Genomic DNA, 11,055 nt, shown 5'->3' on the forward strand with positions numbered 1-11,055 from the left:
TTAGTCCGCACAATTAAGGTGCTGCACTATTAGACGAGCCCCAGCACGAACAATCGTCTATAAGTAAGTTTAAAGCACAAGGAAATTGACAATAAAATTAAACTAGATTCTTACTTTATTAAATTGGTAGACCTGATGGAATTTATAGTAATAAAGATGAGACTGTTCTCGAAGAAAACGAAACATCCAGTCTTGGGGATTCTGGAACAAATTTTTCACTAATCACCAAACACTGATTAAATTTGGTTATAACGTGTAAACCTTCTTTAATTCCAACGAGTTATCAAACCAGCATGATCCATAGGAAAGGAATTGTATGGGGTAAAAATGGTGTTTTCCTATTTCCGACCCTTAAAAAATAACAATTTCCCAATTTCTTCCTGAACCATTTTGTAGGGCATATAAAAAACGTAATTTAGTACAATGAAACATTTATATACGTCAATCGGTTACGGGAAAATTCAAAAATAGGCTACTATAAATTTAAAATTAATGTTGTTTTTAAGGATAATAAATAAACTATTTTAGTTAGCTTGTTTAGGGATATATTTTTATCAAATATGGCAAATTTTGTTTATTTAATACAAACCTTTCAAATAAAAACATACTCTATCAACTTCCCTATAGCAGCAAACCTGAGTACTCATCAAAATTAAATACGAAATAAATCTGAAGATTTTAAGGGAATGTTTGAATGAAAATCCAACCAAAATGTAAATTCGCATAGCAGGCAAAGTATTAACCTTTGCTAAAAAACCTTTAAGATTACTAGAGCCAACAAATCTACAGCACGAACTATTTTTTACATGAGACAAGAATCAAATATTCAATCGCTGCTAGTGACAGTGTGATACTGATAAGAGGCGAATGTAGAATGAGTGAACATTGTTGTAAGTTATCAGCTGTTCGCCTTGACCTTGGCAGACATGTTGTAGGATCGTGTCGAACCAGTGACCGGTTACGGACCTAGTCGTGTGTCCCTAGTTAGTTCTTGGTCCACTCCCACTGTTCCATATCCATACCTAACCTACAAACAGTTCACAACTGGTTCTCTAGTGGCATTTGTTTCGTTCTAGAAGATTTGGGACTGTATTTGATCAATTTAGTAAGTATATTTATGAAAAAGTTAAGTATACTAACATTATTTTACCGTGTGTTATTTTAATTGTATTATGCAAGTTTGTAATTTTAAGGTTATGTATTAGCGAATTTCCCATATAGGGAATAAGCTATTACCGTAGGTCTCATGGTAAGACCTAGACCCGGGACCGATTTACTTTTTCGTTTTGAGGTCCCCAGAGGCCAAAAACACCATCCGTTCAAATTCATATATATATATATATATATATATGTGTCCGTTAGCGCGATAACTTGAGCAAATATGATTCGATTTTGATGAAATTTGGTTCTAACGTGTAAACTTACGTTTATTCAAACGAGTTCGCAAACCAGCATAATCGGACCAAGGGAACAGGGGTTTATGGGGGGTTTTATGGGGTAAAAATGGGTTTTTCCCATTTTTAACCCTAAAAATAAAAATTTTTGCAATTTCTTTCTCAACCATTTTGTAGAGCTTAAAAAAAGAAATAATTTAGTATATTGAAGCGCTGTTTTATCCCTAACGGTCACGGAGAAAATTATAAAAAAATGTAATTTAAAATTCCCATGTTATTCTTATGGAGAAAATGAAAACTGTTGTAGTTTACTTGTTTATGGATTATGTTGATAAAATTTGGCAAATTTATTTATTTCATTCTATAGTATTGACATATGGTCAAAAAACACTTTTTACCTTCCCCGTAGCAGCAAACCTAAGCACTGGTAAAATCTAATGTTATTTAAATTGGGAATACATATGTCTTATTTATGGAAATATTTTAGTAAAAATGAAATCAGACAAGTTGAAATTCGCTTAGTCTGCAGGTTTGCTGCGGCGGGGGTATTGTTTTATGTATTGACAGTTGGCACCCCACAGGAAAATTCCTACTTGCTTATCTTTAACAAACAATGTAAGTTACAACACAACATTAAATTATTGCTGTCAAGAATCAAGATAATCATAAGGAAAAAACTTAAACAAATCAAAATAAAGTACAAATAACGTTTTTTGTTGAAACTTTTCAAATTACATTTTTTACTTAGAAATTTATATATTTAATTTATTAATTAATAACATAATATATGTAAAAGTATTTCCCAATATTTTCCTTCATACAGTAAACTGTATGAAACAAATAAATATAATTACATATTATTAAATATAAATATAAATACAATGTAATTTATTTTTAAACAATAAAATAGCTTACGCAAATAATTAAATATGAATGAAATAGTAAAAGCTTTAAGTGGTAAATTCCAAATCACCATCAGATTAGATACCTCAGCACAGTGGCGGTTCTAGGACCACATCAAAGAGGTGGCTAACGGGGGTGACCCAAACCAGGAGGGGGGTTTGGGGGTCCTCCCCCGGAAAATGTACTATTTTTGAAGCCGTTTGGTGACTTTTAAAGCCATTTTCAACGTCTATAACTGTGTCCAAACACCTGCTATTGCATTATATTTTAAAATGTATGTTTTAATTCATATTTCAAGGGTCCAAGGGGAGGAGCTTTAGTCCCTATAGCCCCCCTTGGAACCGCCACTGCCTCAGCATTCAGTTAATGTAATATCTAAGAACTTCTGATTGACTTTAGTCAGGATTGAATCAGTGAGCTTCTTATTAATAGGCGAGCACTACCCAGATATTGAGATATTTGATATTAATAATACCACAGACAATAGACCATTTGTCTATGGTATTTCTTTTGTCTATGATAATACCTAATACCATTTTTAGAATATTTGTTGGATAATGAGAATATATTACACATAAATTCAATAATGCAAGTTGTGGAGTGTTTATACTATATGTATTGCAGAGAGCAAGCTGGTCTAGCGGAACAGCTCGGGGCTTCAGAGCCTGAGGTCCCAGGTTCAAATCCTGCCATTGCCAATCGCTAATGGACTTGATTTATCTGATAATGCAGCAACCCTCTAAGACTGGTCTAATGTTATAAGTAAAACAGTTCTGAGCTTGATTCTAGCGTCCTAGGATGTGAAGGTGGGTATAAAAAAATAAAAACCGATGTGTTTTGCAGCCCGCTGAGATGGGCAGAAAGGGAGGCAAGCTGCGACTAATCACCTACATGTGTCCGAGCCACCCTGTAGAGTTGTACGAGTTGCTCATGGTGTACCTAGAAGAGGCTCTAGATTGTGAGGCGACACTCATCTACGAGACACGAGGCAACGGCCCTCTCCCCGACCGAGAAGATCCCTTCACTGCTGACTCCGTTGATATAGGTTAAAACCTTTAACTTAATTTGTTTATCTTTGAAACGTCCACCTAAATTGCACACAGTATTTATTTGTAATATGTAGTAACTATTTTGGTTTACTGTTCAGATTTTTTAGACATTGACAAAAGATTTTTTGGGTGAAACAATTTGCTAATTTTGCAATCTATTTCTTTCTAAAACAGAAAAATCTGTTATAAATAAAAATATTCATAGAAAAACTAAGGCAACATCTGAATAATTGTTTGAAATAAAAATAATTAACATGCCATTGGTATCAAATGTTAAGTCACACCATTGACTATTGGATACTGAAGTAGACATCCAATCTATATAGACCTAGTTTTTATTAAAAGAGAACGTTGTTGTGTGAGCCAGTTACAGAATGCGCTAGTGTCTAAAATTCTATTTTATACCTTTTTTTTGTTGCTGACCAAGTTGATGGGTCATAACAGTTGTAATACCCACAATAAGTCAATCCACTAGTTAAACATATTTTAACTTGTAAAATTCCTAAAAATGTGTATTCAGCAGAAATTAGTAATTTAGATCAGCACAATCTGTCGATGGCTCACACCGACTACGACAATTATTATTAAAAATCTGGCGATAAATTGAACATGAGGATGGAATGTCTAGTTGAACCAATAGTGGATGGCTGCACATGCACATAACTAATATATTTTTCTAAATAAAACCTGTTTATTGCTGCATCTATACGGTAATCAAATTTCAGATGTTCTCAAATGTATATAAATAATATGAGTCACACCTTACATGCTGTTTCACGAATATTTGTGCTCATAAAAGAGTGGAATAAGTTATCGAACTGCGCAATGTTAGGAATGTGAGACAGCGCCTCACTATGAACCGCGTTAATCTGTATTTTTAGGCAGAATCTAGCATCAATACAGTTTGTGATGTTAAAACATTTTTTTTTAATTACATATTGAATTATGTTTAATGTGTGATACCATTTGATTTTAACATTGGACTGGACAAGGCCAAAAAATATTTTAAAAACAGGTTTAACTCCTAACTATGATTAAAGACAGAGAATAGTGTAATATTATAGAAGTAATATTATTTGACAATATTTTTGATATTTCAGCTTTCGTAACTCCAGCTGCCTACAGAAAGGTGGTTGAATCAAGAAATGAATATGCCGAACTTCTACCAGTCGCTCCAGTATTCAAACATCCTCTGAACAAGGACAACTCTCCTGGATATCACTCGGACATCATCATCCACATTGACGGAAAGTTAGTCCTCTATAATACATAATAATAAATTGTGTATGCAGTAGAACCCTGCTAATCCGACCTCGACTAGTCCAACTCCTCGCTCAATGTGACCGTACCATCGACTATGGGTGACGATGTAGCCGTGGTAACATCATGACTATTCGTCATGGTGTGGTTGTGCGGAGATCATCACCATCTCCTGCAATTGGGACAATAATCTTGTTTATGCCCCTCGATTTTCATCCTTTGTGATCATACATATCCCACAGTCATGGGAACATGAAAATCGTCTTGTGCGTCGTATACAAATATTGAAAGGTTCCCGCAGTAAGTTTTTTTCCCCCGCAGTCAGGTTATGTCAGTGAGTTTTTGGAGGAGGAAAGCACCCGACAACATCTCGCCCCAAGTGCCAAAAAACAATTTCCGAAGTATTATTATCTGAATGGGATTCGGTTTTAGTTGATCCGGAAGATTGAAGCTCTATAGTATTGCGTCTCTCGCCCAATATTTTACTGATGTGAAAAGAGAACAGTGTAGTATAACCGTTAAAAAAATTGTTTTAGTTTAAGAAATATATGCTAAAGAATGTGTGACATTTTATTTCACAACGTAGAGAATAATGAAAGAATGTGAGAAATGCCTTCTCATCGGAGGAAGGGAAGGGGATCAGATAATTCAATAAAGGATTGAGTATCTTTTATATAAATTATATTATTATGAACAGCAGCCAGTGGTATAGTGAGGAAGGAATGTGTGGGAACAACATTTCCAATCTTTTTTTCTAAAATCCCATGTTTTATTTGGCGACCTGTCTTTTTCCAACAGGATGATGAGCGTTCTCGCACTGAAAAATGTATACACTTCTGACAGCAGTCCATTCCGATGATTGCATAGATGTACTAAATAAATAAAATGTTTAAATCCTGTCGCTGTACAATCTTGCGCTTTCAACTTTGGTATATTGCCTCGAAAATGTACTTGTCATTAGCAAAGAAGAGCCCTAGAAGCAAACACTGTGTGGAAATTTCTATCGCACAGGGCACATGGTCTTCCTCCACCATGAGCATAGTAGTATATGATGGTGACGAGGTGGTGTTGGACTTTGCCCTATACACCAGCGACTAGTGCTACTCACCACTTAAGTGTACAATTGGATGTTTCCTATGTACTTTGACAATTTATACCCTCCATATGCTTATTTCAACTCCATCTTAAATTTACCCTCTTTTTCCTCCATATTTCTTTAATTGAAAAATAATAACTTTATTAAATTTATATATTATTTCTAGGAAGCATGTCAAAGAGTTCCTAGATCTGCGAGGATGTAGATGGGCGTACTCGACTGATGAATCTCTCAGTAGTTCTACGATCGTGCTGAAGAGGTTAAAGGAATTGGGAGAAAACGCTTCCTTCTTTGGAAACTCTATAAGTAAGGACACTGTACAGGCTTTGTTGTTTTAAGTTTCAATACTTTTGATGGTTTTATTGTCTGACAATGTAAACAAATAATAGTTGTAGCACTTAATAATTTTTCTTTGTAAAGTAAATAATTATACTTTAACCTTATGTGCGTTCCACAAAACTTAAAGCACTGATTTTACCTTATATTTATTCTAGTCAAACTGATGATGTGCATTGCTACCAACTAAAATATGTTTGATTTAACTCAAAATTGTCTATGGTCATTCTACTTGCAAACAAAAATAAGACATTAGAGAGGGTTTGAAAATGTTGCATGCGAGCGAAAGTTACTTGACAATGGCGAGCTGCTTTGCATTGTTATTGTCACAGAAGTTCCTAGACATTCATCTCATTCTCGGAACCTATTTGTTGTAGGAGTAGTAAATAATCGTAAAAAATTAACAGGAACAGGAGCACTGCTGTTCGCTGAATGACAAGTAGCAATATACAATTGTACTAGTTTTTATTTGACAAGAATAAGAAGCTGCTCAATGCTCAACCAATGCTGCATGTGTAGCCCCACTTTTAGGGACACAAGAGGTTTTAGGTTCTTTGGGGGCGTAAGGAAGACAAAAATTCCCCACAACGTAGGAAGAGAGGGGCGGAATTATCTATCAGACCTATAGCAAATCACATACAAACAACGGGCCTGTGTGCAGACCTGCTAGAAGAGTAGATAATATTCTATTCATGAACGCCCCCGTGGGGAGGCCATAGTCCCGCTGACGTTACGGGTAGCCAATTCCTACAATATTATGGTTTAACTAAACCACCTTTATTTCAAAACATTTGTTTAGTCATATTCTTTACATTTGATGGTTAAATTGACTGTTCTGTACCAATAGGGTCAGGCTCTCATCTAGCCTCGATACAGATGGTTCTACAGAAGCAAGCGGAAGCAGCAGCAGTTGACGCTAACACTCTAGCCTACAACCAACTCTACCTTCAAGACCGAGGGAAAGACATCTTTGTATTGGACAGTCTGGGGCCTTTGCCTCCTTACCCAATCATTGTCAACTCTAGGATGTCAGGTACTGTGATATCTTTGTCTTAGGCGGACTCTTGACTCATAAAAAACCTTTCAACTTTAGATTTTAAGGTAGGTAGGCTACTGGGCACTAGCTTCTTTAATAGTATTTCACCACAAACAGAGTCGGATTTACCCTTAGTCCGACTAGGCTGGGGCCTATTTGAAAGCAAAAGGGCCGAAACATTATGGTACAACAACATTTTGTGGAACAAGAGTTGAAATATTATTTTTCAATTAGTAATTTGCTACAATTGCGGCAAACAATGATGCTGTCTAAGTTATTGTGGGAGATGTTTACTATTTCTCCGCAATCACAAAGAAAAAATGATGATGATGTATCCTTGATTGCAGAAGATTGCATGATACCTCTGCGATTGCGGGTAACAATCATGATGTCACCTTGATTGGGGGAGATGTTCACGGTTTTGCCGTGATCGTGGGGAAGTTTAACCTAAGGGGCGGGGGCTGCTAGGGTTAATTTGGCCAAGGGCCCCAAGTACCCAAAATCCAGCGGTGACTACAAAGAGAGGAGCTGTATCTCATAATGTTGTTTTCATTCAATGCCTGAAATATCTGATATTTTCCATTGTTGAATCTGTTGTTCCTTTCGTTTTCAAAGGAATATTTTACTGTGGTAAGATGAAAGTGATTGAGCTTCATGCCTACAAAATCTAAATTTAAGTTGACTAGATAGACAATTTGAAATAACTTTAACGTTTAAAATAATTCTAAATTTCACAGATAATCATTGGCAGTTTCGCCAACCCACTTTCCAAAAAAATGTTTTAAATATGCACTCTTGAACTGGTGTCTAAACATGTAAAAAATACAAAAACAAATGCCATATTTATTGGTAAAAATCAACTGTAGGAACCTCCTTCTACTATCCTGAAATATTATCTATTTCAAAAGTTTGTAATATTTTCAAATGATTTTCCCCCAGATGAACGAAAGAAACAACTATGTTCAGCACTTTTAAAGCTGACTGACACTAGACTTTGGGGCGAGAGAATTTCCAAATTTGGAGTCACTGGATTTGGAAAAAACAGCGAAGAAAAGTATGATCTCGTTACAGAGTTAATGGACTCTGTGAAAAATATTGGCCTGGGCGTAAGATACTATTAATATTGTTTATAATTTTGAACAAAGACTGTAATTTTTGTCAATAAAGTCATAATATTTTGAACCATAATTGTATTAAACAAAGTCAATGTTATTTTGATACTGATTGTTCTTGTATGTTTTGATATTTGCAAATATAATGTTATACTGGCTTTTTTATATTTTTTAATCCCGTCAAACAGTTGTCAAGGTTTTATTTTAGCTTGAATCTTTTATACATGCAATATATATATTTTTTTCATAACCCAGTTTACAATATGATGATATTTTTATTTAGAGATGAACAACATAACGTCTCACAGCGCTTCATAGTCAAAAACTTCATAATCATAATCTTGCAATGTCTTAATATGTAAAAGAAAACACTCTGTAAAGAATATATCATTTGAAACCTCACGTACTTCACCATCATGGAGCAACGTACCGTGTTGTCCAGAATGAATCATGAAATGAATTAAACCAATCATCTCAGTGCTTCAGTACACAAAACATGATTACAGTGATGTGATGTTTCGATGTTTTGAGCTCACCCCTCTCACGGCCCCCACACGAACTAGTGGAAGCATGTCCCCCCCATAGTGACAGTGCGATTGGTCGCCCCACAACCCTACCTAAAATCTGAAAGGCCGTGGGTGAACGGAAAAGAATAAAATTAGAAACAGCTTATAATATCAAAAATCAACAAACAAAACAAGTGGTACAACAAACCAAAGAGTTATTTTAAAAGTTTCAAATAACATGGGATTTAATTTACCCTTCCTAACAAAATGGTAACTGAATATTTAACAAATAAATAAATAAACAAATAACTTTTAACAGATAAATAACAAATTACTAGAAAATGAACATAAAATAATTCATCGGGGGCAGTAGTAGTCATTTTGGGGGTTCTAGGACAGAGGAGGGAGGAGTGTAGACCACGTGGGTTGAGGTAGGTAACCTCACTTTGCCTAACCTAACCTAACCTTACAGGCAGAGACTGATCCTCTGATTTGGACGACTTTACAGAAACGACAACAACTTTTGAATCTCATTTTATATAGGACCACCAATAGGTTCTCAACTGCACAAAAATGGCGCCGATTGCATCATTCGGTGCTCATGTTTTCACTAGAGGATTTGTATGAAGATGCAGTATTTCGATCTCAATGTATACTGACACGCCATTTGAAACTCACGTTCTAGGACAGAGGAGGGAGGAGTGTAGACCACGTGGGTTGAGGTAGGTCGGGAAGGGAGGTGTGTCCATGACGTCACATGTAAACAGAGGATGATCTTACAGACAGAGACTGATCCTCTGATTTGGATGACAATTTTTTTTTGTGTAGATATAAAGAACGTTAAATCAGTTCTCATTTGGCATACTTGTCGTACAATAGGATCTCACGGCTGAGATCGAAAACGACAACAGCTTTTGAATCTCATTTTATATAGGACCACCAATAGGTTCTCAACTGCACAAAAATGACGCCGATTGCAACGTTAAATCAGTTCTCATTTGGTATACTTGTCGTATAATAGGATCTCACGGTTGAGATCGAAAACGACAACAGCTTTTGAATCTCATTTTATATAGGACCACCAATAGGTTCTCAACTGCACAAAAATGGCGCCGATTGCATCATTCGGTGCTCATGTTTTCACTAGAGGATTTGTATGAAGATGTAGTATTTCGATCTCAATGTATACTGACACGCCATTTGAAACTCATTGTTTTCATGTTGATTTTTACGTGTCTTTTGAGTTGAGTCGTTCCGTGTTTAGTGACGTCACTTGTCTTGGGATCATGTGATCATGGAATGTTCTAGAAACATTACCATAAAAGGAAATGCCACGTGATAGGTCACGTGATCATCTTGGAACGTTCGAGAACATTACTATATATGGTCATGTGTTTCGACGATTGTGCAACAGCCCGCGCGGTCTTGCGTCAGTCTTCTCTGAGAGGTGGTTGTGAGAGGTGCTATTTTTCGAGTCTTTGAAATTGTGTAGTGCGTGAAAAGTAAGTTTTCAACCATTTATAAGTGTGACGAGGATTTGCGGTGATGGCTAGTGTCAGTGCTACGAAGCGATCGTTTCCTAGTGACAACGAGAGTGATGACGACAGCCTTCCTACACCACCGAAGCGTCGTTGGTTCCAACGTTATAAAGACGATATTGAGGAACAACAAGGTGCTAGGGAAGAACACCGCTTGGATGTTGCCTCGGTCTCTGACGGAGAACATCATGTGTCACCGGTTGTTCAAAGTGCTACCAAGCGGTCGTTTCCTACTGACAACGACAGTGATAACGAGACCCGTCCTATATCACCGAAGCGTCGTCGAGCCCAACATAGTGAGTTGGATATTTTGGAACAACTACAAGGTGCTAGTGAGATGATGGACATTCAAGAGCAGGAAGAAGATGTTTCGGATGTCGTGCAGGTTCTACCTGTCAGGAGAGCCGATACAAAAACATTAAAGTTCTGTGATGTATGTCACCTCAGTATTACTAGGAAAAACTGGGCCCGTCATACTGGGAGTGGAGCTCACCAAGCGGCGTGGATACAAAAACAGCAACTAAACCGACCATCCGTCATAGTTCAGCCATCCATCATAGTTCGGCCATCCATCATAGTGCAAGTCCCACGTAAGCCTCCGCCACCACCTAATCTTGAAATCATCCAATCTAAAACGGCGTTCAGAGGTCGAATGAAGACGTTTGAGATCAATAATGTCAAAGTAAATGGTTACAAAAGTGTTGAAACTTTTATTGAAGATTCCAAAAAACTTATAATTGAAAAGGTTCGTGATGAGGGAACTTCATTGAAAATCCAACTTATCCTTAAGGCAAAGTTCGCTAAAGGGATTACGGAAAAAGTCGA

General features: G+C 36.5%; 1 protein-coding gene across 1 annotated transcript; it reads left to right on the forward strand.

Moving 5' to 3' along the window:
* The first annotated feature begins 955 nt into the window (after positions 1–955).
* LOC128986053 (uncharacterized) lies at positions 956–8,344 on the forward strand. The gene is made up of 6 exons (XM_054406146.1): positions 956–1,105; positions 3,141–3,342; positions 4,447–4,597; positions 5,869–6,008; positions 6,886–7,071; positions 8,014–8,344. The coding sequence occupies exons 2-6, from the start codon at positions 3,150–3,152 to the stop codon at positions 8,193–8,195; spliced, it is 852 nt and encodes a 283-aa protein (XP_054262121.1). The 5' UTR covers positions 956–1,105; positions 3,141–3,149; the 3' UTR covers positions 8,196–8,344.
* Positions 8,345–11,055: the final 2,711 nt, after the last annotated feature.

Source organism: Macrosteles quadrilineatus, unplaced genomic scaffold (genome assembly GCF_028750875.1).
Source record: "Macrosteles quadrilineatus isolate MER2022 unplaced genomic scaffold, UCM_ALF_1.0 Scaffold_2__2_contigs__length_208266976, whole genome shotgun sequence".
Classification (NCBI taxonomy): domain Eukaryota; kingdom Metazoa; phylum Arthropoda; class Insecta; order Hemiptera; family Cicadellidae; genus Macrosteles; species Macrosteles quadrilineatus.